At 41.7% G+C, this 26,559-nt stretch overlaps 2 protein-coding genes across 9 annotated transcripts in view; both read right to left on the bottom strand.

Annotated features, from left to right (window-relative positions):
* GAS2L3 (growth arrest specific 2 like 3) overlaps positions 1–359 on the bottom strand; it is a 51,228-nt gene extending 50,869 nt beyond the window's left edge. The window contains exon 1 of one of the 4 annotated variants that reach the window (XM_003313885.7): positions 213–359. The gene's annotated coding sequence lies outside the window, so the exon portion shown is untranslated. The remainder of the gene's footprint in view (positions 1–212) is intronic. The other 3 variants (XM_016924030.4, XM_054664619.2, XM_054664615.2) reach the window with 3 other exon arrangements.
* A 9,179-nt stretch (positions 360–9,538) lies between these two features.
* NR1H4 (nuclear receptor subfamily 1 group H member 4) overlaps positions 9,539–26,559 on the bottom strand; it is a 90,392-nt gene continuing 73,371 nt past the window's right edge. For all 5 annotated transcript variants that reach the window (XM_009426088.4, XM_003952271.6, XM_054664614.2 and 2 more), the window contains 2 exons: positions 11,955–12,068; positions 9,539–10,705 (listed from right to left, as the gene is read on the bottom strand). In XM_009426088.4, the coding sequence (XP_009424363.1) occupies positions 10,467–10,705; positions 11,955–12,068 (353 nt within the window). In that variant the 3' untranslated portion in view covers positions 9,539–10,466. The remainder of the gene's footprint in view (positions 10,706–11,954; positions 12,069–26,559) is intronic.

Raw genomic sequence — 26,559 nt, 5'->3', positions numbered from 1 at the left:
GACGGCCCCAGGAGCCAATCAGAGCACGCGACTGCCGCAGCCAGGCAAACGCAGAGCGTCCTGGCTCCCGCAGTCGGGGGACCCAACAAACCTCAGCTTCGGGGCCTCAGAGAGCTGGGGGCTCCTGGAGCCCTCAGGCTGAGGCGCGGAGGCCCCGAGACAGCGAGTAAAAGTTCGCCAGGAAAAGAGAAGACAAACAGGGAAGTACTCACCAGGCGCAGGAGGGTCACTTCTCCCAGCGGGGCGACAACTCGGCTCAATCTGTGCGGGGCCAACACGCCCCTAACCAACAGCCGCCGCCGCCGCCGCCTGGGCCTCAGGGTCAGTAGCCGCTCGCCGCCGCCTGTTTCGAAGGGACCAATCATAAGGCGGGGGCGTGGTCTGAGGCCCCGCCCCCGGGCTGCCGGGAAGCACGCGACCCGTGGGCGCTCGCCTGTCAGCGCGTCCAGCGCTGCGCCTCCGGGCGTCTCGGAGCTTCGGTGGCCAAGTCCCTCTGTTCACTGAAAGGCGAAGTGGTTCAGTCAGAGCAGGTCCTCCAATCTGGCCTTTCAGCGACAGCCAGTTCGAAAGCCACAGCCCGTCCTGTTGTTCCCACAGGCCTGAGAGGTGAATGAACCTCGCCTGTAATAATTGCTTCTGAGCGTCCTGAAATGTTGCGGTGCAGCTGAAGGCGCTTCCCTGAGTTTTATCCTGGTCTGTTAAGAGCCGCTCCCAACCCCACATCCACTCGGGAGCTGGCTGACCTGAGGGCGCCACGGTTTCCAGAGACACAGCCTGGAACCCAGCAGGAATGAGGGTCCTCAGCAGAAATCTTTCAGAGAGAGGCCCCTCTTCTCAGGTGTGGAGGGATGAGGAGGAATACTGTAGTCCCAAGTCACAAAATGAGGATGTTGACTCTTCAGCAAACACCGGAGCCTGAAAACAAAACAAAACAAAACAAAAAAACAATGAACTTCAACGTAAAGGATGCTTACTAGCTCCCAGGGTTGAAATAAAGCCGAGACTAGACATCAGTGTAACAATCCCAAGTCGGTTATATCTGTAAATGTGGCTTGTTTCATAGCAATAAATAAATAAATAAATAAATTTTTTAAAAAATCACTGGCTTTGTCCCCGAGGCCTGTGTTGCAGCCCAGGCCCTTCTTTTTTTTTTTTTTTTTTTTTTTTTTTTTTTGAGACAGGGTCTTGCCCTGTCACCCAGGCTGGAGTGCGGTGGCACGATCTCGGCTCACTGCAGCCTTGATCTCACGGACTCAAGAGATCCTCCCACCTCAGCCTCCAGAGTAGCCAGGATTACAGGCCTGTGCCACCACACCGGGCTAATTTTTGTGTTTTTTGTAGAAATGGGTTTTTGCCATGTTGCCCAGGCTGGTCTTGAACTCCTGGGCTCCAGTGATCCTCCCACCTCGGCCTCCCAAAGTGCTGGGATTACAGGCGTTAGCCACCTCACCCGGCCCTATTCAGTCTTTTAGCCTTCCTCAAATCATGTCTCCTCTCTGGGCCTCAGGTCTCCATCTGTGAATGGTGGGCACTGAACTGGAATGACATCTCTCTCTAGCATTCATTCCTTCCTTTACTCAACAAAAACAATGAGATGTACTGTTGCTTGCTAAAGAAACTGAAATGAAAACAGCCTTAGGCTTCAAAGTGCTCAGCAGCATGGTAAAGGCCAAATGGAAGTCTGTGGAGGTCCATGAAAGAAGGAACCCCTAAGAGTCTTGAAGGGTGATGGCAGAGGTTTGAAAGGAGCTGAATTTTTAAAGATGAATTAAGACTCTGCCAGGAGGGAGGGATAACTGGGAATAAGAATTAATTTCCAGGCAGAGAGAGCAACAAAGACAAGGTTCCAGAGATGTGAGAGTACATGAAATGTTCTGAGAATACTCATTTTGAATGACTGAAGTCTGCAGATTGGGAGGCAGATCAGATGGGAGAAGTAGGCACAAATGAAAGGCCTGGTAGATGCTGAGGAATTTAGTTTCTTTCCCACAGGCAATTGGGATGATTATAAGGAAGGGCTGGTAGGAACAGATTTGTGTTTTAGGGGAAAAACAATATTTTCACAGATGTTTGAAGATGGTAGTAAGACAGGTGGCAATCCCTTAAATTAAAAGATGACGGTTACCTAAATTATCTCAGAAGGGATGGTGAGGAAGAGGTATCTGGTGATACCTAAGAAGCTGACTCATCTGGACTTAGTTATTATGTGATCGATGATGGTACCAATCTAAAGAATACAAGGAAAACAGGCTGTGGGGGAAAATAATGCATTTTGGTTTGGAGTGTGTTCAGTTTGAAGTGTGAGAGGAGTGTGCAAGTGGAGATGTTCAGAAGATAAAGTTAGACCTGAAGCTGTTTAAATTGGTCTGTGTAGGAGATATAGATTTAAGAAGTAAATTCAACAAATATTATTTTACACATCTTCTGTGTCAGGCTCCATTCTAAGCACAAGGGATCCTACTGTCATGGAGCTTACATTCTGGGGTAGGTGGGTGAGTGAAGATGGTAACTAGGAGTTGATATTTAAGTGGTAAATGAACCTGAAACCAGATAGTGGTTGCCGCTTTTGAAATTGACTCAGTAGTCCCAGCCATAGAAATTGACCCTTCTGGTCTTAAAACCTAATACTTACATTTGTTTTATCAGAGTTGCTTCCTTAGGAAAGGATCCCTAGACCTCTCAAAAAGTATCAAAGAACTGAAACTCACCAGATCATCTCAGCCAGACAATGAAAGCCTGGCCCTTCATTCATCCTGATTGCTTCCTTGCCCCTCTCTAGTTCCTTTTTTCTTACACATTGCTACATTTCTTCCCTGCTATATAACCCCCTAATTTTAGTGGTCAGGAAGATGGAGTTGAGACTGATCTCCCATCTTTTCAGCTGCAGCACCTGATTAAAACTTTCTTCCTTGGCAGTACTTGTCATATCAGTCATTGGCTTTCTGTGCTGCAAGCAGCAGGACCTAGACCAAATCCCTGGTGTTTCAGTAACACTTTTAATATTAAAATCAATCCCACAACACTTTGCTGCTCACATCACCACAATAGATAGGTATTCACAGGACCTATTTTTCAAATCTATGTGTCATAGTGTTTCTGTTTAAAACTAAAGGGCAGTTTGTATACCACCCCATTTAGCCAAATTTTGAGTTGAATTAAAGTATTACATTGGATTTCTTGAACCCTAACATCAGAATATGTGCACTGCTCTACAGAAACTTAAGAAAAAAATGTGTTATACAGATCTTGTTTAATGAGTCCTTAGCTGTCAACTTTTTATTTTTATTATGTGCATACTATGTATCTAAACATTTGAATACCATTTATTAAAACTTGAAACTATCCTATATGAGATATGTACACAAAAATTCTCTGCCTCATACACACACACATAAACACACACTACTTAATATTTCTAAACCTTTTACTAAAATCTTGTCAGCAGCGCATTTTTATGATAACTTGCTTTTTGTTCTATTTTGTCTTTGTAACTTCTATACCTTACAAAGATATAAGGACAGTGTAGTGGCAAGTGAATCCTGAGTCAGGAAATCTATGCAAAACACTTTTCTCTAAGGCCACATCCTTCGCTGGTTAAATGTGGGGATTAGGTGAGGAGTTTGCCTCTAAATTATTATTATAATTATTATTTTATTTATTTATTTATTTATTTTGGGATAGTCTCACTCTGTTGCCCAGGCTGGAGTGCAGTGGCGTGATCTTGGCTCACTGCAAGCTCCGCCTTCTGGGTTCACGCCGTTTTCCTGCCTCAGCCTCCGGAGTAGCTGGGACTACAGGCTCCCCGCCATCATGCCAGGCTAATTTTTTTTTTTTTTTAATAGAGGCGGGGTTTCACCGTGTTAGCCAGGCTGGTCTGGATTTCTTGATGTGGTGATCCGCCCGCTTTGGCTTCCCAAAGTGTTGGAATTACAGGCGTGAGCCACCGCGCCCAGCCTTGCCTCTAAATTATTTTAATTCTTGTTGCTTTTCTCCTCTGTATACTCTGTGTGTGTGTGTGTGTGTGTCTGTGTCTGTGTCTATCGCCTTACTTTTACATTAATTCCCAGCTGGTACCCAACTATCTAAATACACTTACCATTTACCTATCTTGATTTTAAAACTATAATTAGCAATTGAGGGTTTCATCTAATGAGCTGCAATCACTTTCAAGTGTAGGCTTTCTAATAGGTGGTTAGGTTAATAGCCATGTTTTAGAGGTTGTATCTTTACATGAAATTGGCATAATTGTAGAATGCAAAACAAGACTCACCAGTTTGACTTTCCAATTGTGGAAATGTGCTGCACTTTTAAAGAAAGCACCATGTTTGGAAATCTAAATTTTAAAAGGTATTACATTAGGAATAGTCATTCATCTGCCATAAAGGTATACAGAATACAGAAGGGTCTGTGATAATCAAATAACCATCGGGTATTGAACTATGATTTGGCCTTTTCACAGCCATGCAAAGAATGCTTCTATTGTTTAAAATACACTGTAATTTAAATACACTGAAGACTTTTTAAAATTTTGATTGGTTTATTAGTTGTTTTGTTCTGCATTTTGTTGTTTTAGAAATGTTTTTATTTCTGACTTATTGAATGTCAATCTATGGATTGTGCCTTGTGTAAAGTACTGGATGAAATATTTGGGCAATAGAGGTATTGATTCATTCACAATTAATTAAACTATCTGTTCAGCAGATAATCTGTTGAGAGCTAACTATTCTAAAAATAATACTAAGCTCTGTCTTAGAAGAATGATACTGATTCGTGTTAACAAATAATATGTATAAATAATTCAATGATATGAAATTTTATAACATGTTATGGTCAATACTAAAATGGTGTGTTAAATTTATATAGTGGATTGAATAGTGCCCACCCAAAATTCATGTTCGTCCAGAACCTCAGAATGTGACCTTAATTGGAAATAGAGTCTTTGCAGGTATAATTAAGGTAAGGATTGAAATGAGATCATATTGGAGTAGAGTGGACCCCAAATCCAATGGGAGTGTTTTTACAAGAGACAGAAAAAGGACAGAGAGAGAGAGAAAGTCCATGTAAAGACAGAGGCAAAGCTTAGGGCTTTGCTGCCACAAGTCAAGCAATGCTAGGAGCCATCAGAAGCCAGAAGATGCAAGGAAAGATTCTCTCCTAGAGCCTTTGGGGGGAGTTCGGTCTGCGACACCTTGATTTTGGACTTCTAGCCTCCAGAAACGTGAAATAATATAAATGTCTATTGTTTTCAGCTGCCAAATTTGTGGTAATTTGTTAGAGTACCCCTAAGAAACTAATAAATCTATATCTGGAGAGAGATGTAAAAATCTAACAGCCTAGCAAGAATGATTACATTGAGCTACACTCCCTACTCCCCCAGTTCATCTATAAGACGTCTTCACAGATATTAGCATTATAGCCACGCCAGGCTCTTACAGAGCACAGGTTATTTCTAAATGGCTTACTGTTCAAGTATGATCAAGTTTCTATTACATTTAGTTATATTTGATAGCAAAAAAAAAATCCTCGAACTCACTTAAGAAAAAAAGGGCAGGTATTGGCTTATGTAATTAAAATCTCAGGATAGAACTCTCTAACTTTAGGCACAGCTTGATCTAAGATTTCAGATATTGTCACCAAAATCCAGTCTCTATTGGCTCTGATTTTCATGTTGACTTTATTCTCAGGTTCCTCCTGGTTATATGATGGTTTCCAGAAGTTCTAGTTCTTCATTCTCTTAGGTTTGAGTCTAACCAAAAAAAAGTGAGTCATTCTATATAGTTCTCAAGTCAGAAAACACAAACCACTATAGGTGCATCAAAAAGCAGGAACTTAACACAGACTTGGTTTTGCAAGAGTTGAGAAGGTAAACAGGAGCAGGTAAGACAACTCAGAGATTAGCAACAGTAGGAAGCCACTGCAATTCTAGGGCTTAGGGTTCAAAAGAGGAGTTTAGAAACCAGGGCCATCAGCACTGGGGCAGGAGGGAGTTTCCCAGTGGGACTGGGAGCCTTGTAGGAGATGCAATCTTTACCAGAGATACAATCTGAGGCAGAGAGAGTGAGGGAGAAATACCCTGGCTTTTCCCTTCTTCTCATCCTCCAGTCTCCCATCAATACTTTCCATTGATTGAAACTGGCCAAAGCCAGTTAACAGAGAAACCTATAAAATGCAGCCTGTCAGGGGTTAGCCCTCCCTCCCTAGATGAACAGAGAAGGGAAGGAAGGGAACAGATCTGAACACAAATAGGATATATTAGCTAGACTGTTGCTGTGATAATGCTGTATCACAAACAACTCCTAACTTTCAGTGGCTTACAGTAATAAACATTGATTTTTCTTGTTTGTCGATCTGCATGTTAGCTCATGGTGGAGAGGAGGGATGCTGCTTCAAGCTTAAGTTGGGTTTAGGTGTGCTCCCTCTGTCTCTCATTCTGAGACTTGCAACTATCCAGGGCATTCCCTTCTCATGGCAGATAGCAGAAGTGCAAGAGCAGCAGCAGAAACATGTGATGTCTCTTAAGGCCATAGCTTGGAACTGACACTCTCACTTCCACCCACGTGCTATTGCCAAAAGCAAGCCACAAGGACAAGCTCAACATCAGTGGGTGGGGAAGTCTGTTCTGCCTACTCCTGTGAGAGGCACTGCAAATTCACGAGTCAAATAACCTGGCCATATAATTCTACTACAGGGAGAGAGTGAAGAATTTGGAACAATTAATACACACACACACACACACAGAGGCATGTAACTGACACTGCCTTCCTCCTAAAAATTCTTCCAGCAGTATATCTTATTTTCTTTAAATAAGTCACCTGCCCAATGCTAAACCAATGACTGTGACCTAAGATATGTGATATTCTGATTAGCTATGCCTGAATCACACTTCCAACTCTGGAGCTGGGGGTGGAATCAACTCCACTTAAAACATATGGACTAAGAGATGGGAAGAGGGTGGTTCCCCTGAGGAAATCAGAGTACTCTTCCAGAAGTAAAGGCAGTGGATTCTGAGTGTCCAAAAAATAAGTCAGCTAACACCCAAATATGATATGTGATAGTGTACTGAATTTATTATTTCACATAAGGGAAAAAAGAATAAATTGTAATTTTGTAAAAATCTGGGGAAAAGTAAAATTCTGCTGCTATAGGATCAATGAGTGAAATCAGTTTCTCATTCTGAACAACAAAGAAAGAAAACAAAATTTCAAAACAGTTGCTCATATCCAGTATTTGGATTCACTAATAAAATGACTGTCCACAATATTGTTATGAACTAGAAAACCACCACCATGAGAATTATGTTGAAGCTAGATGCTAGATCAGGTCAAGAGAGAGTACAGTGTAGGAGTCATATTTTCTTGGGATATGCTATGGTGTGAATATTTGTGTCCCCCCAGAATTCATATGTTGAAATCCTAACCCTTAAATTGATAGTATTAGGAGGTAGGGCCTTTGAGAGGTGATTAGGCCATGAAGGTGAAGCCTCGTGACTGGGATTAGTGCCCTTATAAAAGTGACCCAAGAGAACTAGCAGGCACATCTAGAAGATGCCATCTAGGAACCAGGAAGTCCTCACCAGACATTGAATCTGCCAGTGCCTTCATCTTGGACTTCCCAGAACTGTAAGGAATCAATTCCTGTTGTTTATAAGCTACCCAGTTTATGGTCTATTTTTACAGCAGCCTGAATGAACTAAGACAGGATGGGAGAGAGCAGGGTTTCTAAACCTCAGCACTGTTAACATTTTGGGCCAGATAATTGCTGAGGGAGGCTATTCTGTGCATTGTAGGAAGTTTAGCATCATCACTAGCTCCTACCCCCTAGAGGCCAGTAGCACCTCTATCTCCAAGTTATGAAAACCAAAAGTGTCTCCAGACATTGCCAAATGTCCCCCTGAGACACAAAATCACCCCTACTTGAGACCTGGGGTGGAAAGGAAAAGGAAGAAAACAAGCAAACCCCTTTCTTTCCCCCTGTCTCTATACTTTCTTTCTCATTTGGTGTAAGAGAAGATAGACCTCTGGGGAATGCATTTTATTTGGAAGCCTAGAATATAGGTAGGGCAGGAGACAAAACCGGTAGGAGGTCTCAATAGCCAACTGCTCTCCCAAGGAGCTCTGGGTCTCTGCTGAAGTCAATGGGAAATCAAGTAGCACAGGGAACGTGTAACCAGATTTGCATTTTAGAAAAAAAACTCACTCTACTAGTGTGGAAAATGACCCATAAAAGTGCATATCAGAGCAAGGGAAATACTTCTCTTTCATAGCACTTGTAATTTGTATTTTATTTTTACCCAGAGTTGCTCCTATTACCCCTATCACTCAGGAATTCCCAAAGCTTTTAGAAGCTGTGTCAGAAACCAGGAACAAAAACACAATATGTATTTCTTATAGTATCACAATTAGTTTTCCTTGTGATGAGCATTATTGTTTGCTATTACAAGGTCTTAACCACTTGAATAAATGCAGACCTAGAGGATTAAGCTTCTTGCTCTGTCTCCAGTGCCCCACCAGTTCCAGGCTCATTTCTCATTGCTGTCTGCGCAGACGGCATGAGATCTGGAGACACCAAACTGAAATTTACTCCTTTCTTCAATGTCCTTTCCTCACCAACCCTCTCCCTGGTGGGCCTGCTACTTCTCACTTACTCTTCATTAATAAGCTAAATCCCCTTATGCAATAAGTGCTGATCTCTGCATTTTACAATGGTGAAATTGAAATTTAGAAAGAGACTGTGCATCCTCCCTCCCTCCCCAGATTACGTATCGTCTTTTAACATCTGTACAACTCACCACCTTCCTTCTGTTGCTCCTGCCACCCCTTTCACCTTGAACCCCTTCCCTCCTACCTGGACCCACTGAATTTGGGGCTATCCCTTGAAGCCCAGCAGAAGTACCATCTCCTCTATGAAACTTTCCCAAGTTCCAGGGTAAACCCACAGCAAGTTCCGCTGCAGCCTTTATAACTCCCTCCAGGCAGTTACTGGGTTTTTTTCTTTCTCTTTTTTTGAAGACAGGGTGTCGCTCTGTTGCCCAGGCTGGAGTGCAGTGGTGCGATCATGACTCAATGCAGCCTCCAACTCTGGGGCTCAAGCAATCCTCTTGCTTCAGCCTCCCAAGTTGCTGGGACCACCACAGGTGCAAGCCACAGCCCCTGGCTGATTTTATTCTTTTTTATTTTTTGTAGAGACAGGGTTTCCCCTATGTTGCCCAGGCTGGTCTCAAACTCCTGGGTTCAAGCAATCCTCCAGCCTCAGTCTCCCAAAGTGCTGGGATTACAGGTGTCAGTTGGGCTCAGCTCTGTTACTGGATCTTAATCATTTTTGTATCCTCCATGGAGTTTAGCAAATGAATCTTGTACTTACTAGAAACTCAAGACATTTTTGTTGTATCAGAATCCAATTGATGCTAGCCTCAACACAGTTTTCACTGACTGGTTATTTTTAGAATTCCAGGGTTGTCCTAGTATTTTGATACAAAAAAACTGCTTGCTAATCATGCTCCACTTTGGCTAATTTTAGGAGAAAGGGAGATATACGCCCATTACTTATAGAAGGTGTTTTATTGTATTCACCAAAGGATAATAGGGAGAAGAATGCAACAGTGTAACAATGAAGGAAGGAAATGAACTAATTCCTGCTTTGGGGGAAGTATACAGCAGCTGTGCTCCCAGCTGTAGGAATGTTTTCAAAAGCAAAACAAAACAGAAAGATGATTGGATACAATGAAGCCAATCATTTCCTCACTTTTAAGAGAGGAAAGCGAAGGTCCCATCACTGCAGTTAGCTGCATACTCTGAATCTGTGAATCCTGCCTCAAGACTAACTATGGGGGAAAGGATTGCTTGAGGGAATATTTTATGTGAAAATTGTTAACTTTTCTGTTTGCTATTCTCTTTGAACTTCAAAGAAAAGGAAATGATCAGAGGGCTATTACAAATGAATGACTATTCACCAGGACTTTTCCAGAGATGACAAAAGTGCGAGAGACAGTATCTTTCTGTAAATTACCCCCTCAGATTCAATAGGATGTCTTTCAACATTTAAAGAAATGAGTTTGTATATTTATCAAATTTTGTTCCCAAAGAAAATCCTGTTGCCATTATGTTTGCTTTATTGCCAAGATTGAATACAACTCTTTAATAAAATATATGCAATATGGTAAGATGAGGAGCAAAATGAGATTTTCCCTAGTTCAACAGATAGAATTGAAGTAACAATCAATTTAATTAGGCAAACAGGGCTTGCCAATTAGAATGCAGGATTCCCTGGAGCCTTTTAAAACACAATGTAGGGAAAGTTGTTCTATCTAGCCCGATATTTACAGTTGTGGAAGTTACACACGTACTTACAACATAAATATTCATCAAGATTTCTTGAGTGAAACTGGGTACAAGTGAAATAAAGGAAAGTTATACATCAGATTAATATGAGAGAGAAAAAGGAGCTAGACCCCTCCCCTGTAATCCCCATCACTGCACGTCCCAGATTTCACAGAGAAGTGGGGTAAACTTGTGGTCGTTTACTCTCCATGACATCAGCATCTCAGCGTGGTGATGATTGAATGTCCGTAATTCAGTCAGGCGACCCAGGAGACAGGCAAAGTGTTGAGGATTTTCAGGCTGGTGAATCTTACACAACTTTTGTAGCACATCAAGAAGTGGCTCCTGAAGCTTCTCTACTGCCTCTCTATCCTTTATGTATTGTCTATCTGTTTTGAAGTTTAAAATAAAATGACAAAATTAAAAAGTGGAAAAGTATTAATTCGGCATAATTATAGCAACGTTAACTATTTTGAAGTGTAAGTTAAATGTTGTACACAAAATGTGAAAATTAAGTGTTCAACCTGATGAATTTTTATGCACACACACGTAATTATAACGAGATCAAGATACAACACATGTAATGCTTCCCAGAAGCCTCCCAATTCCCCTTCCAATCAAAACCCCTAAAGATAACCTGTAGGGTGGACGTGAGCATCCTTTCTGTTGAGTATATTCTCAGAAGTGAAATCACTGGGTCATAGGACATATCCATACATAACTTTAGAAGGTTCTGCTGAATAGTTTTTTAGTCACAAGTCATAATTTTTATGGTAAAGCAAAGTAACAACTAGCTTCTGCCTCAAGATAATGTATAAAAATGGCCTAAGGCTAACATTGTTATTATGCTCTACAAATCATGAGCATGGCATCATTCGACACCCAAATTATTAAAGTAACCAAAAAATATAGAAAAAAAATATGGAAAGAGGTATCATTTCAACAACCAAAAAAAACTGTTGAAAAAACATTTTCAACATCAAAAAAACTGGAAATATCCTGAATATACAAACATGTGGTAAAGATTAAGTAAATGATTGTATATTCATACAATGGAATATGTAGCACATATTACAACTTTACCAATGTAATTTTTTAATGACTTGGGAAATGACTTTTAGAAGAAATATAAACTCAGAAAAAAGTTCCTTATTATGTTAAAAAGTATGTAATTTCATTTAGATCCCTGCTCCAATGCCACCCACTTAAAAAAAGCCTCCTGTGACCACAAATTAAAATACCATTTTTGTGCCACTCTGTTTATGTTCTCATTATATTTTTCGTAGTATTTACCACCTTCTGAAAAAATATTGTTTCTTCATTTATTATCTTTCTCATCCTACCAGAATGCAAGCTGCATGGGAGCTGTGTCTTGTTGCATCCCCGGTGCTTAGCATCATGGTTAGTACATAGTAGGTGTTCAATATACATTTATTAAATGAATAAGTGTGATATTTTTTAAAAAGACTGAAAAGAAGTGCACTGAAAGGTTAATAATGGTTCTATTTGGATAGCAGAATTATAGGCTACTTTACTTTTTCTTTATATTTCTATGTTTTCCAGATTTTTTTCAATAAACGTTATTACTAGTATACTGAAAAAAATGGCATAAAAATTAAAATGTAACATTGGAATTACCTGGAGACAGGATAACAATTGCTGTAAGCAGAGCATACTCCTCTTGAGTCATTTTCAGTTCCCCAATACTTTTATAAAAACTAAACATAGGTGTTATATATTCATCAGAGATACCTGTGGGGGAAAGTTGCAATCATAATACAATTTTTGAGTGACTAAACAGTGTAAAACTAGAAACACATTATACATATAAACACATGGTAATTTTGCAACTATATGCACACATTCAAATAATGACTATATTATTTTTATTATATGTCCAAAGGAAGGACATTGTGAAGACAATCAGTTGACAAAATTCTCAAAATATAGCCAAAGCAATGAGTGTAATGAGTGTATGTCTAATTTTGTCAGTGTCTTTGTTTCAGTCACTACTAATAATCAATGATAATGCTCTTGAATTGCCAAAAGAATCTCAAAAACGTCTCCATTTTCCAGATGGGATTTAGTGAATCTTTTGAATATGACTATCAATAATTAAGGCAGAGATCACATCTTAAACAACTAACAAAAAGTGGTTGTTATTCAGTCTGGAAGTATAGACAGCTTCATTTCTAAATGGGCCAGGGTTCTTTATTTATTTATTTATTTATTTATTTATTTTGAGATGGAGTCTTGCTCTGTCACCCAGGCTGGAGTGCAGTGGCGTGATCTGGGCTTACAGCAAGCTCCGCCTCCCGGGTTCCCGCCATTCCCCTGCCTCAGCTTCCCCAGTAGCTGGGACTACAGGCTCCCGCCACCGCGCCCGGCTAATTTTTTGGTATTTTTTAGTAGAGACTGGGTTTCACCGTGTTAGCCAGGATGGTCTTGATCTCCTGACCTCGTGATCCGCCCGCCTCGGCCTCTCAAAGTGCTGGGATTACAGGCGTGAGCCACCGCGCCCGGCCAGGCCAGGGTTCTTATCAAAGGGTTCTCATCTCTTCCTGAAGCACCAAGCCATTACCTACTAAGCATCAGTACTTGGCTGTTCTCTTCAAACCCAGTATGTCCAAAATCAAAGACACCACAGAACTAAGCCCCCCCACGTTTCTCCAAATCCACTTCTTTCCTGGCGTTCCCATTCTCGGTGAGTGATATCCACACCACTCAACTGCCCAGGCCTGACAACTGAGATTCAGGCACCCAGGCCTGTGGCTTCTCCTCCTCACTCTCACCTGGTGCTCCCTCTCCTCTTTATTGCACCTGGCATTTACTTAATTTAAGCTTCCATCTCTCTTCCTCTGGATTACTGCAGTTGCCTCTTTACTGGCCTTCCTATCTTTAGTTTGATTCCCTTTGATCTATCCTCTATCCACGTATTGGTGTGTCCGGAATTGGTGGGTCCTTGGTCTCACTGACTTCAAGAATGAAGCCGCGGACCCTCGCGGTGTTACAGCTCTTAAGGTGGCACATCTGGAGTCTGTCCCTTCTGATGTTCAGATGTGTTCGGAGTTTCTTCCTCCTGGTAGGCTCGTGGTCTCGCTGGGTTCAGGAGTGAAGCTGCAGATCTTCGCAGTGAGTGTTACAACTCATAAAAGCAGTGTGGACCCAAAGAGTGAGCAATAGCAAGATTTATTGCAAAGAGCGAAAGAACAAAGCCTCCACAGTGTGGAAGGGGACCCGAGTGGGTTGCCAATGCGGGCTCCGGCAGCCTGCTTTTATTCTCTTATCTGGCCCCACCCACATCCTGCTGATTGGTAGAGCCGAGTGGCCTGTTTTGTCAGGGCGCTGATTGGTACATTTACAATCCCTGAGCTAGATACAAAGGTTCTCCACGTCCCCATCAGATTAGTTAGATACAGAGTTTCCACACACAGGTTCTCCAAGGCCCCACCAGAGCAGCTAGATACAGAGTGTCGATTGGTGCATTCACAAACCTTGAGCTAAACACAGGGTGCTGATTGGTGTATTTACAATCCCTGAGCTAGACATAAAGGTTCTCCAAGGCCCCACCAGAGCAGCTAGATACAGTGTCGATTGGTGCACTCACAAACCTTGAGCTAGACACAGGGTGCTGATTGGTGTGTTTATAATCCCTGAGCTAGATATAAAGACTCTCCACATCCCCACCAGACTCAGGAGCCCAGCTGGCTTCACCTAGTGGATCCGGCACCAGGGCTGCAGGTGGAGCTGCCTGCCAGTCATGCGCCCTGCGCTCGCATGCCTCAGCCCTTGGGTGGTCGATGGGACTGGGCGCCGTGGAGCAGGGGGTGGTGCTCGTTGGGGAGGCTTGGGCCGCACAGGAGCCCATGGAGTGGGTGGGAGGCTCAGGCATGGCGGGCTGCAGGTCCCGAGCCCTGCCCCGCGGGAAGGCAGCTAAGGCTCGGTGAGAAATCCAGCGCAGCGCCGGTGGGCTGGCACTGCTGGGGGACCCAGTACACCCTCCGCAGCCACTGGCCCAGGTGCTAAGTCCCTTATTACCCGGGGCCAGCAGGGCTGGCCGGCTGCTCCGAGTGAGGGGCCCGCCAAGCCCACGCCCACCCGGAATTCCAGCTGGCCTGCAAGCGCTGCAAGCAGCCCCGGTTCCCGCTCGCGTCTCTCCCTCCACACCTCCCTGCAAGCTGAGGGAGTGGGCTCCAGCCTTGGCCAGCCCTGAAAGGGGCTCCCACAGTGCAGTGGTGGGCTGAAGGGCTCCTCAAGTGCTGCCAAAGTGGGAGCCCAGGCAGAGGAGGTGCCGAGAGCAAGCGAGGGCTCTGAGGACTGCCAGCACGCTGTCACCTCTCATTGGAATGACCTTTCTAAAAATCAGATCACATACTTTCTCTCTACTTCTTACAAAAACCTTCTAAACCTCCCCATGGCTTTAGGCATATAGTTTTAATTTTCTTCCTTTTAACGTAGGAGCCTCTAGGACCTGTCCCCTGCCTATCTAACTATTCACAACAACAATAGTAATAGTAGGAGTACTCATTATGTATTATGCAATATTTTAAGCATTTAATATACCATAATTCATTTAATAGTTCTAAACCCCGTGAGGTAGATACAGAGAGGTTATATAACTAGCCCAAAGGCACTCGGCTGAGAGAGGTGGAACTAGGTTTCAAACCAAAGCTGGCAGGCTCCAAAGTCCTGACAGTGGCTACGGCTAAGCTGCACTCTATCACTCTATCACACTGCCTTTCCTCTAGCCACCTCGGCCACTTGTAGTTCCCTAAACAATTCACATTGCCCAGTTTTTGTACATGTTGTGCTCTCTACTTGAAATATCCCTTTTCTCTTTTATCTAGCTCACTCCTCTTTGTCATTTAAGACTTCTAACCAGGTGCAGTGGCTTACGCCTATAATCCCAACACTTAAGGAGGCCAAGGCTGGAAGATTGCTTGAGCTCAGGAGTTTGAGACTAGCCTGGGCAACATGGCAAAACCCCATCTCTACAAAAACTACAAAAGTTAGCTGGGTGCAGTGGGCACATGCCTGTGGTCCCAGCTACTCAGGAGGCTGAGGTGGGAGGATCGCTTGAGCCTGGAGGTTGAGGCTGCAGTAAGCTGTGATTGTGCTACTGCACTCCAGTCTGTGTGACAAAGTGAGATGCTGTCTCTCTTTTTTTTTTTTTTTTTTTTTTTTTGAGATGGAATCTCATTCTTGTTGCCCAGGCTGGAGTGCAGTGGCGTGATCTTGGCTCACTACAACCTCCGTCCCTTGGCCTCCCAAGTAGCTGGGACTACAGGTGTGTGCCACCACACCTGGCTAATTTTTTTTTTTTTGTATTTTTAGTAGAGACAGGGTTTCACTATATTGGCCAAGCTGATCTCGAAACCCTGACCTTGTGATCCACTCACCTCAGCCTCCCAAAGTGCTGGGATTATAGGCGTGAGCCACCACGCCCGGGCCAAGATGCTATCTCTAAAAAACAAAAACAAAAACAAAACAGACTTCTTAGTGCCACTTCTGTGCATTGCTTTATTCCACAAGAGCCATTGGATGGAGAATCGTGGTGACAGAAAAAACAAAACAAAACAAACACAAAAACCTGTGATGTGACTTATGGATTAATTGAGATGAGGATGTTTCCTGGGATTGGTCCAGATGAGAATAGACTGCTCCATTTCTTCCAAACCAGATCCAGAGTTAAAGAGCTTTGGCTGAGCAAACCAGAATAAACTTTGATTCCAGACGCTAAAGAGTACAATTATCATCTAAGGTATACTTACCAGAAAGCCTAAATTCTCACTGTTAGAAGAGTATCATAAGTGAAATAACTCAGAAGCAGAAAATCAAATACCGCATGTCCTCACTGAACAATAGATACACATGGACATACAAATGGAAATAACAGACACTGGCAACTCCAAAAGGCAGGAGGGTGGGATGAAGGTGAGGGTTGAAAGATTACCTATTGGGTACAATGTTCACTATTTGGATGAGGGATGCATTCACCAGAAGTCCAAATCACATCATTACACAATATATCCATGTGAAATAGTTTGGATGTTTTTTGCCTCTAAATCTCATGTTGAAATGTAATCCTCAGTGTTGGAGATGGGGCCTGGTGGAAGGTGTTTGGGTCATTGGGGTAGACCCCTCATGAATGGCTTGGTGCCCTCCCCATGGTAATGAATGAGTTCTTACTTTATTAGTTACTGTGAAATATGAATGTTTAAAAGAGCCTAGCATCTCTCTTTCTCCCTGTCTCACCATGTGACATGCCTGCTCCCCCTTCACCTTCCACCATGAGTAAAAGCTCCCTGGGGCTGCCCCAGAAGCTGAGCAGATGCTGGTGTCATGCTTGCACAGCCTGCAGAACCATGAACCAAATAAACCTCTTTCCTTTATAAATTACCCAGTCTCAGGTATTCCTTTATAGCAATGCAAAACAGACTAACGCACCATGTAACAAACCTGCACATGTACCTCCTGAATCTAAAATAAAATGTAAAAAAATTAAAATAAAATGAATACAAAAAGGAAAAAAATTACTTCTAACATGCATGGACACAGCTCTCATTTTTCTCTATCTTACAGTGATGCAAATGGTAGTAAAAGATCCCGAAGTATGCTAGGATTTCTTCTTTTCAATAATTACACCCATCCCTTCCGTAGATATTTTTCAAATATATAAACGAATTTGATTCTGTACAACAATCCTGTGCAGGAAGTACTGATAAGCCAGTATTACTATCCCCATTTCAGACTTGAGAAAGTAAGGCTCACAGTGGGTAAGCTGAGTTGACTAAGTTTACTGGCATAATAAATGGAAAACCCAAGTCTACATTATCTGAATCTTGATCCAACACACATTCCCAAATTGCCTTTGGTGAAACATATATACATGCCACGAGACAGGCCTCTCAGGCAGCTGTAATCATGGGTAACCTGCTTTAAGAAAATCTTAGCTACAAACATTCAGATGAAATAATGGGTAAATAATAAAGGAAGGTGATGAATTATTTTGTACTTTAAAAGAGAGTTGTTTTTTGTTTTTTGTTTTTTTTTTTGAGACGGAGTTTCACTCTTGTTGCCCAGGCTGGAGAGCAATGGCACGGTCTAGGCTCACCGCAAACTCCGCCTCCCAGGTTCAAGCAATTCTTTTGCCTCAGTCTCCCGAGTAGCTGGGATTACAGGCATGCACCACCATGCCCAGCTAATTTTGTATTTTTAGTAGATACGGGGTTTCTCCATGTTGGTCAGGCTGGTCTCGAACTCCCGACCTCAGGTGATCCACCCGCCTCAGCCTCTCAAAGTGCTGGGATTACAGACATGAGCCACTGCACCCAGCCTATAAAGAGAATTATATGATTTATTTAATTTTTTTGGATTTAAATTTTGAGCACAAAGTCTTCCCAATTAAAAAAAAACAGTCTTCCCAAATTAAATCCTTGCCGTTTTCCTCTCTGGTCAAAATACCACCCTCTTCTCCCCTTTGACTTTGATTTTTTAATTGACCCCAGTGGACTCTATTAACAACAATGTCTTTGTTGAGCAATTTGGGGATTACATCATGTGGAAGATTGCCCTTTATCCAGCTGTTACAGAATGAACTAAATATCCATGACCCAACTAGATACAACTTAAAGTGCAGAGGATTGGAGAATGTGAGCCTGGAGAATACCAGTCCTGGCTTCCAGCAAACCTAGTGGTTAAGAGGTCATAAGCTAGCTCTGAGTTTGAAACCAAACTCCACGACTTGGTCTTGGGACATTACTTAAACTCTTTAAGACTTCATTTTCTCATCTGTGAAATGTTGTCACGTGTAATATAATGTGTACTCCATATAACAGTAGTGTTATATGAGATATATAGACAGTGCTTAGCACAATTCCAGGTTCATAGTAAATCCTCAATAAATGTCAGAGTAGATAATTATAATAGTAGCTATTATTATCATTATTCAGGAGAACTGAATCAACACATTAGTCCATCTTAATTTCAGTTCATCTTAAGTCTTAGATTAAACGTGTGAACTTTTGTCTTTACAAAGCCATGTAGGTTTTAAAAAACCAACAAATTCTGCAAATTACTGGGGATAAATACAAACTGGCTGATCAGTGATTTGCTTCAGTATTTTTCCAGGTATTAAAGCTAAACTAAGTTCTCTATTTTCTTGGTAAGGCTGTTCTTTTTCATCTTCAAAAAATGTCAATCTTTATGCTTTCTTCAGCATTCAGAGACTACACTCCTCAGTTGTGGTTACCTAAAATAATAATTTATGGCTATGCCATTAAATTAAATAGTACACGAAGATTTAGGGATATTCAAGACAGCTGATTTGAAAATATTAAAATTTTTAGAAATTTCTTTGATTACCAAATTTCCTATTTCATTTGCCTTTCTAAATCCCCACACACCCTCCAGAGATGTTGCCTCCATTAGCTATCTAATTACAATTGATAACATTTGGGGAAAATAAGGTTAAAGTTTTAAAAATGATTATTTCATCTTGTGCATGTTGTAAAAGCCAAGAGTGAATATAGAGAAAATGTAAAAAAGAAATAATGGGAGAGTTAAAAAATAATTTTCCTACAAGATAGATAAATATAAATCTACTTTTGGAATTAGAGTCAACAATCAGAGTTAACCATGCCAACATAAACAAAGGGCTTGTGAACCAGCAATTTCTAACACTGGAGATGTAACACTAACATCATCCTGAAGGGGACAGCCTTTTCCTGTTTTCCTGCTTCCTTCTTCCTGGAGAATTGCTTAAAATTTGCTTCATTTTCGCTTGAATGACCAATTACCTGATTTTTGGTCACAAGGGGGGGCTATTTTCTAACTTAACTACCAAAGACTTCGCCATGGAAAAGTCTGAAAATGCAAAAATAATGTTATGTTTCTGCTCCTGTTTCCTATTTGTTTTCCCTTTTTTAAAAAGAGGTCTGTGATTAATAAATTATGTTCAATGATCAGAAATATTCTTTGAGAGAATAACCATTTGATAGAATTAACACTATACTGCTTTAGGTGTTTTAAATGTTAAAAGTTTTTATTTCCTAATTAGCTTTCTAGTCGTAATTGGGAACAAAAATGAAGCAGGTGTGTGTGTGTGTGTGTGTTATTTACAAGTATGCATATTACACTAGACATATATCCTGGTATATTAAATACCTCTATATGACTTATTCTGATGACGTCCTCAAGATGGACTGAGCATCTGGTTAAAAATGATACTATTTCCTTAAAACCATGTAACTTGAAACTTTTCTAGAAATGACATCACTCCATAGTACAGAGGTCAAGGTATAAATCCCTGACACGGCACACAAAGCTACATCTGCCTTCTGCTTTCCTTTCAAACTAATCTCTCAGCAGCCCAATAGTTTCCCTAGGAACTAATGACACCGATTCATCTAAGGCTCCTAAAGCTGATTCAGCTTGTTGCCTGCACAGGCTCCCTTCCCCCTCCCTGCCCCATGGCCATACACTATAGTGGAGGCAAATCCCAGCTCCAGCCCAAGGTCCAGCCACTGTTGGTCTCATTTCCCACATCAGAGGTTGGTGTAGTTAGGGACAGCAGTGAAATTTGGGCCCATGAGACTAAAGGGGAGTCTACTGGGAAGTTCCTAAGAAAGATTTCCATACTGAGGAAGACAGCATTTCTTTTTCCTTTGACTAGTGTTGTGCCCAGACATAGTGCCTAGCACTGCTGCGGCCATTAGATGACCAGGAGGAGAACCAGCCTGTGGGGAAGGTCAATACGCCAAGGATAGCAAAGCAGAAAGATGAGATGGATCTGTGTTTCCGATGGTGGGTTCTGCCCCTAAATTAACCAATTCTGCTGTCACCCTTCCTCTGGGTTTCTTGTTTGAGCTCATACATTTTCTTACTTTTTTAGGCCATAATGAGTTTATTTTCTGTAGCTATCGGCCAAGAGCATTCTGACAGCTCCCCTAACAAGTGGGATACACTTTTTATGTCTTCATGCTTTTTCCTGAAATACAAGCAGGATCCCTGTTAGACTAAGGCACCCCATCCATGGTTCAAGGCCAAGTTCAAATTTTGCTTCCTCTATGAAGCTTTCCCTGTCACAGAGAAGCAGAATTAGTTACTTCCTTTTCTAGGTTCAGTTTTTTGCAACTTATCACAATTCATATCTCTCCTTCTCACTGGAGTGTGAAATACCATATACATTTTATAAGAGTGGGAATCGGCCGGGCGCAGTGACTCACACCTGTAATCCCAGCACTTTGGGAGGCCAAGGCGGGCGGATCACAAGGTCAAGAGATCAAGACCATCCTGGCTAACACGGTGAAACCCCGTCTCTACTAAAAATACAACAAATTAGCTAGGTGTGGTGGGGAGCCTGTAGTCCCAGCTACTCAGGAGGCTGAGGCAGGAGAATTGCTTGAACCCGAGAGACGGAGGTTGCAGCGAGCTGAGATCGCTGCGCTGCACTCCAGCCTGGGTGACAGAGCGAGACTCCGTCTCAAAAAAAAAAAAAAAAAAAAAAAGAGTGGGAATCAGTTACTGTTACCTCCAGTACCTGCCATGCTGCCTGACCCATAAAGGGTGCTCCATAGATTTTTTTTTTTTATGACAGAATCTGGCTCTGTCACCCAGGCTGGAGTGCAGTGGCACAATCATAACCCACTGTAGCCTTGGCCTCCTGGGGGCTCAAGCAGTTCTCCTGCCTCAGTCTCTTGAGTGGCTAGGACTACAGGTATGCACCACCACATCCAGACATTTTATTTTTTGTAGAGACAGGGACTTGCTATGTATTCTAGGCTGGTCTCGAACTCTTGGTCTCAAGCAATCCTTCCACCTCGGCCTCCTTAAATGTTGGGATTATGGGAGTGAGCCACTGTGACTGGCCAGATATTTCTTATTCACCTCTGCATCTCTAATAACTAGCATCCTTCTGAAGACATAATAGGAGATTAATAAATGCATGTTAAATCAGGCAGTAGTAAGTTTTCGTGGTTCTTTATGATGAAGGTGACATAGTTGTGAGATGTGATGGGGACAAGGGATGCCATTAAGGCAATGGACATATTCTTGTGGTGCTAAGAGATTGGACTATGTCCTCTATTTCAACTGCTAAACTTTCCCCAGGGAGTCATTTGTGCCATACTCTTGGTCCTAAGTAAACAGCTGCCATCAAACTAGCAATTCAAAAAAGAACTACTTTAAATATAAAATATTTAATTTAAAATATATAATAAATGATATGCTTCCCATTAGTCCTAGTGGCTAAAAACTATCCGGCCTAATTAGGTCTCACCAGGGCTTAGGAGTTACCAGAGTTTGGACTGTCAAGTTCCAGATTCAACTCAACAAAATTCACCAATATTTGTATTCCTGCTATGTGTCAGGCGCTATATTAGTGCTGGGAATCTGGGAATATGAAGTCCTCAGGCAATTAACAGGTTAATGGAAGAAGCAGATACAGTTAGCTCTCTGTGGGTTCTGTATCCATGGATTCAACCAACCACAGATCAAAAATATTTGGGAAAAGTATTGCAACTGTAATGAACGTGTACAGACTTTTTTCTTGTCATTATTCCCTAAACAATACAGTGAAGCAATTATTTACATACCATTTACATTGTATTAGGTATTATAAGTCATCTGGAGGTGATTTAGAGTATACAACAGGATGTACATAGGTTATATACGAAGGTTGTATTTTATATCAGGGACTTGAGCAGCCATTAACTGGTATCCAAGAGAGATCTTGGAACCAATCCTCTGTGGATACCAAGGGGCGACTTGACATAAATAAATACATAATATCTAAAACCGATCAAGTACAAAAAGCTTGGGAAATACAGCTGAGGAACAATGGATTCTGCCTAGGGGCAATGGAAATATCCTCACTTGTATTTCTTTAATGTTTCCTCTTAATCCAAGGAAGGTTTCTTCCTATAATTTGAGTCCTAAATTTGCCCATGCAAAAGTTATCATGTGACCACTTTCAAAAGCAAAAGTAGAGGTGTTAAGATTTCTAAATTTAACTAAAGCATTTACCCTTCTTATAAATAGTCTATCATTTGTTTCTTTACATTTCTAACCCCTCTCAAAGACAGTATCTGAACTGATAATCAGCTTAGATTTGCATCTTTGGAAAACATAGTTCTGGTAACTGTTTTCATTTTGTGCAAGCTGAAAGGCTAAAGCAGTGAAATCATATAACAAAAATAAGCACAGTATATTTTAGTATGGTACTATTAAGGGCTACAACTTCTTCACCCTAACAAGATTATCTCCTTTCTCTGACTTCATTGTCTATTCATTTGATCACTGACTTAAAGCAATTTGAAATTGCTAACAGCTGCTTATACTTTATCTCTCAACCGAAGGGCAGAAACCATGTTTTACTTTATATTCCCTGCTAGCAGATAGTTGGGCAAATATTAGACCTTGGTGAGTGACAGATGCCACATATAGAAAGAGTGCTGGGCTCTGAGTTAGAATACCCACCTTAATTTCCTTGCGCTCTTTTGATTAGCTGTATGAACTTGGGCAGGTCATCTTGCCTCTCTAAGCCCATTTCTACATCTATAAAACAGGATATTTTATAAATAACACTCACCTAGTGAGGGCCATTGGGAGCAGCACTAACAGGATAATGCATGTGAAAACAAAACATTGCAAAACATGAGATATATTGTCATACTGGTAAATTCTTACTGAATTGAATATTTTATTTATGTCTCTTGTGGGGATGGAAAAAGGCCCAAAACTACTATAAATGTCAGGGGTTATTTATATTTGAAATGGACAGAACAAGTTGCTTTGATCTCTGAGAGGTTATTGCTAATTTCCTTAATGTTAAAATGTAAACTTGGGCCAGGCGCGGTGGCTCACACCTGTAATCCCAGCACTTTGGGAGGCTGAGGCGGAAAGATCACCTGAGCTTAGGAGTTTAAGACCAGCCTGGCCAACATGGTGAAACTCCATCTCTACTAAAAATACAAAAAATTAACCGGACATGTTGCCTGTCGCCTGTAACCCCAGCTTCTCAGGAGGCTGAGGCTGGAGAATTGCCTGAACCCAGGAGGTGGAGGTTGCAGTAAGCCCAGATCGTGCCATTGCACTCTAGCCTGGACGATAAGAATGAAACTTTGTCTCAAAAAAAAATCAAAACAAAACAAAATATAAACTCATTCAGTGTTAGCAAACCTATTTCAGTCTATAATATTTTATATACTATGATTATTCCTATTTTTATTAACAATTCCAACTTAAACCCCTAGTTTGTAAGTAATGGTACATTAGGAATAAAATCAATGATGCACTAGAATTGTATAGAAACAACTCAAGCACAAATTATATCAGATATACGTTCTAAAGCCTCAATTAACATAAATACTCTAATTCTCATTAAAAGCATCTCAGAGACAGTTATCTTTGTGTATGTGATTGGGATTTAATAACAGCAAACAAAAGAGTATGAATTTGAAGAACAAGAAAAGAGATTTCACATCATATTCTTTAAAGAGTTGCATAGCCATAAACAGAGTAACTTTGAGCATTATGTTACTCTGGAATTAAATGTACAATAGAAATAAGAATGATTGTATTAGCATAAGAATAAAAAGTTAGTCTGAAAGGTCATCTTGCGAGATCAGGTTTTTATGTGTTGTGTGGAAGAGGCAATGTTCTGAAAACCCACTGGGAGAAGGAAATTCATAAATATTAATAAATGAAAACATTATAGATAATTAAATATGCAGCAGCATGTGAGTTTGGATGGTTTTTATTGTCACAATATATGGTTGATATTTGGAGAAAGTATCTTATTATAAACTAGAAACATGCATATTTATTTATACAGATCATATTCTGGAAAACTTCATTCTTTAGCTTTTCTGAAACTTGAGGTATCACAAGTTCTGAAACTTATGAAATTACATGGAAGATTTTTTTCTTTTTGATTATATGCATTCTAACCAGCAAGACCCTCATCATTTCTCACCCAGTTATTGCATTAGTAGTTCTCTTTACAGGTCTCTTGTCTCAAGGTGTGATGAAGAAGTTAAGTTCTTGCCAATGGAATGCCAGTAGAAGTTATGTGTAACACTTCAGGATTATTCACTTACAGGGAAGGTGTGCCATTCTTTTTCCCCTTTGCCCTCCCTACTTGCTGGAATGTGTTTTTGTTTGTTTGCTTGTTTTTGAGATGGAGTCTCACTCTGTTGCCCAGGCTGGAGTGCAGTGGCACTATCTGTGCTCATTACAACCTCTGCCTCCCAGGTTCCAGGGATTCTCCTGCCTCAGCCTTCAGAGTAGCTGGGACTACAGGCACATGCCACCATGCCCGGCTAATTTTTTGTATTTTTAGTAGGGATGGGGTTTCACTGTGTTAGCCAGGATGGTCTCAATCTTGTGACCTTGTGATCTGCCCACGTTGGCCTCCCAAAGTGCTGGGATTACAGGTGTGAGCCACTGTGCCCGGCCTGGAATGTGTTTTTACCAAAATGGTGGGGAGCCATACTGGACCAAGAAGATGAAGTCAACTCTCTGTGGATGGATGAGCATGACATCCATCTGTATGGATAGAACTATGACACAGAGGGACACTATGAAGATTCCCTATCAGTCCCATTCTCCTCATGCCCAGACTATTATAAGATAGAAATACATTTCCATCTTGTTTAAGCACTCTTTATTTTTTGTCTCTGTTACAGCAGCCAAACCTCTAACTTAAATTATGCATGAAATCTATTGTGATTAATTCTTTTCAAATATATTTCCCCTAGAAGATGAAGTCCTTGAGGATTATGACTTTATCTTATTCATCTTTGTACCGCCAGTGTACCTATCCCATAGAAGTACTCAATAAAAGCTTGTTAAAAAAAAGTAAACAAATAAACAAATACAGATCCTAATGGAAATGATCTTCCATTGCTACTGGATAGTTGCCCTACAGGCAGAGTCAAATGAAAATGATAAGATTCGAAGCTAAGTGTCTCATCAAGTGAGAGGAGGGAGGCTAATGAGCCACCACCCTGAGAAATATGAGGAGATATTCTGATGAGAGATGACATGAGTCAGAAAGGCTTGCCTGTTCTGAAGGTTTAGGGGATGCAAATCATCTCTACTCTACAACTGATCATCAGAGGTATTCTTTTTTTTTTTTTTTAATTGAGATGGAGTCTTGCTCTGTTGCCCAGGCTGGAGTGCAGTGGTGCAATCTTGGCTCACTGAAACCTCCACCTTCCGGGTTCAAGCAATTCTCCAGCCTCAGCCTCCTGACTAGCTGGGACTACAGGTGCGTGCCACCATGCCTGGCTAATTTTTTATATTTTTAGTAGAGACGGGGTTTCACCATGTTAGCCAGGATGGTCTCAATCTCCTGACCTCATGATCCACCTGCCTCGGCCTCCCAAAGGGCTGGGATTACAGGTGTGAGCCACCGCGCTCAGCTCATAAGTATTCTTCAGGCAAAAAACAAGTGTTTATAAAGTGCTTAATATAATAAAAAGAGGAACAGGGCCGGGTGCGGTGGCTCAAGCCTGTAATCCCAGCACTTTGGGAGGCCAAGGCGGGCGAATCATGAGGTCAGGAGATCGAGACCATCCTGGCTAACATGGTAAAACCCCGTCTCTACTAAAAATACAAAAAATTAGCCAAGCATGCGGGCACACCCCGGTAGTCCCAGCTACTTGGGAGGCTGAGGCAGGAGAATCGCTTGAACCCAGGAGGCGGAGGTTGCAGTGAGCCGAGATCACGGTCACTGCACTCCAGCCTGGGCGACAGAGTGAGACTCTGTCTCAAAATAAATAAATAAATAAATAAATAAAACAAAGGAATAAGACAATTGCTTCTGTTGGAGGTAGCTGATTTGTGGCAGAGAGGCTCCAGCAATATGTGGCAGCCAGAAATCATGGGAGCCCCAAGGTGTAACTGCCTGACTTTGGTTTTGGAAGCTTTTGTGTCTTCACGGCTAGAACCACACCACTTGCCTCAACAGGTTTCAATTCTGACCCAGACTCAGAAAACTCTGGGGAACTCTGTGAAGTTGTGCATACCACTTCAGGATTATTCCTTTAAAGGGAGGGTGTGCCACTCTTTTTCCCCTTTGCCCTCCCCACTTGCTGGAATGTTACCAAAATGGTAGGGAGCCATAGTGGATCAGGTGGATGAAGTCAACTCTCAGAAAACCCTGGGGAGCTCTGTGTGCATCTAATTCTAGGAACTTGGCTCCAGCTTTGTTTCTTGTGACAATCTCTGTCTTGACATA

The sequence above is a fragment of the Pan troglodytes genome, chromosome 10, assembly GCF_028858775.2.
Source record: "Pan troglodytes isolate AG18354 chromosome 10, NHGRI_mPanTro3-v2.0_pri, whole genome shotgun sequence".
In the NCBI taxonomy this organism is placed as follows: Eukaryota; Metazoa; Chordata; class Mammalia; order Primates; family Hominidae; genus Pan; species Pan troglodytes.
The sequence above is the reverse complement of the archived record's forward strand: the minus strand, read 5'-3'. Positions and strand labels throughout refer to the sequence as shown.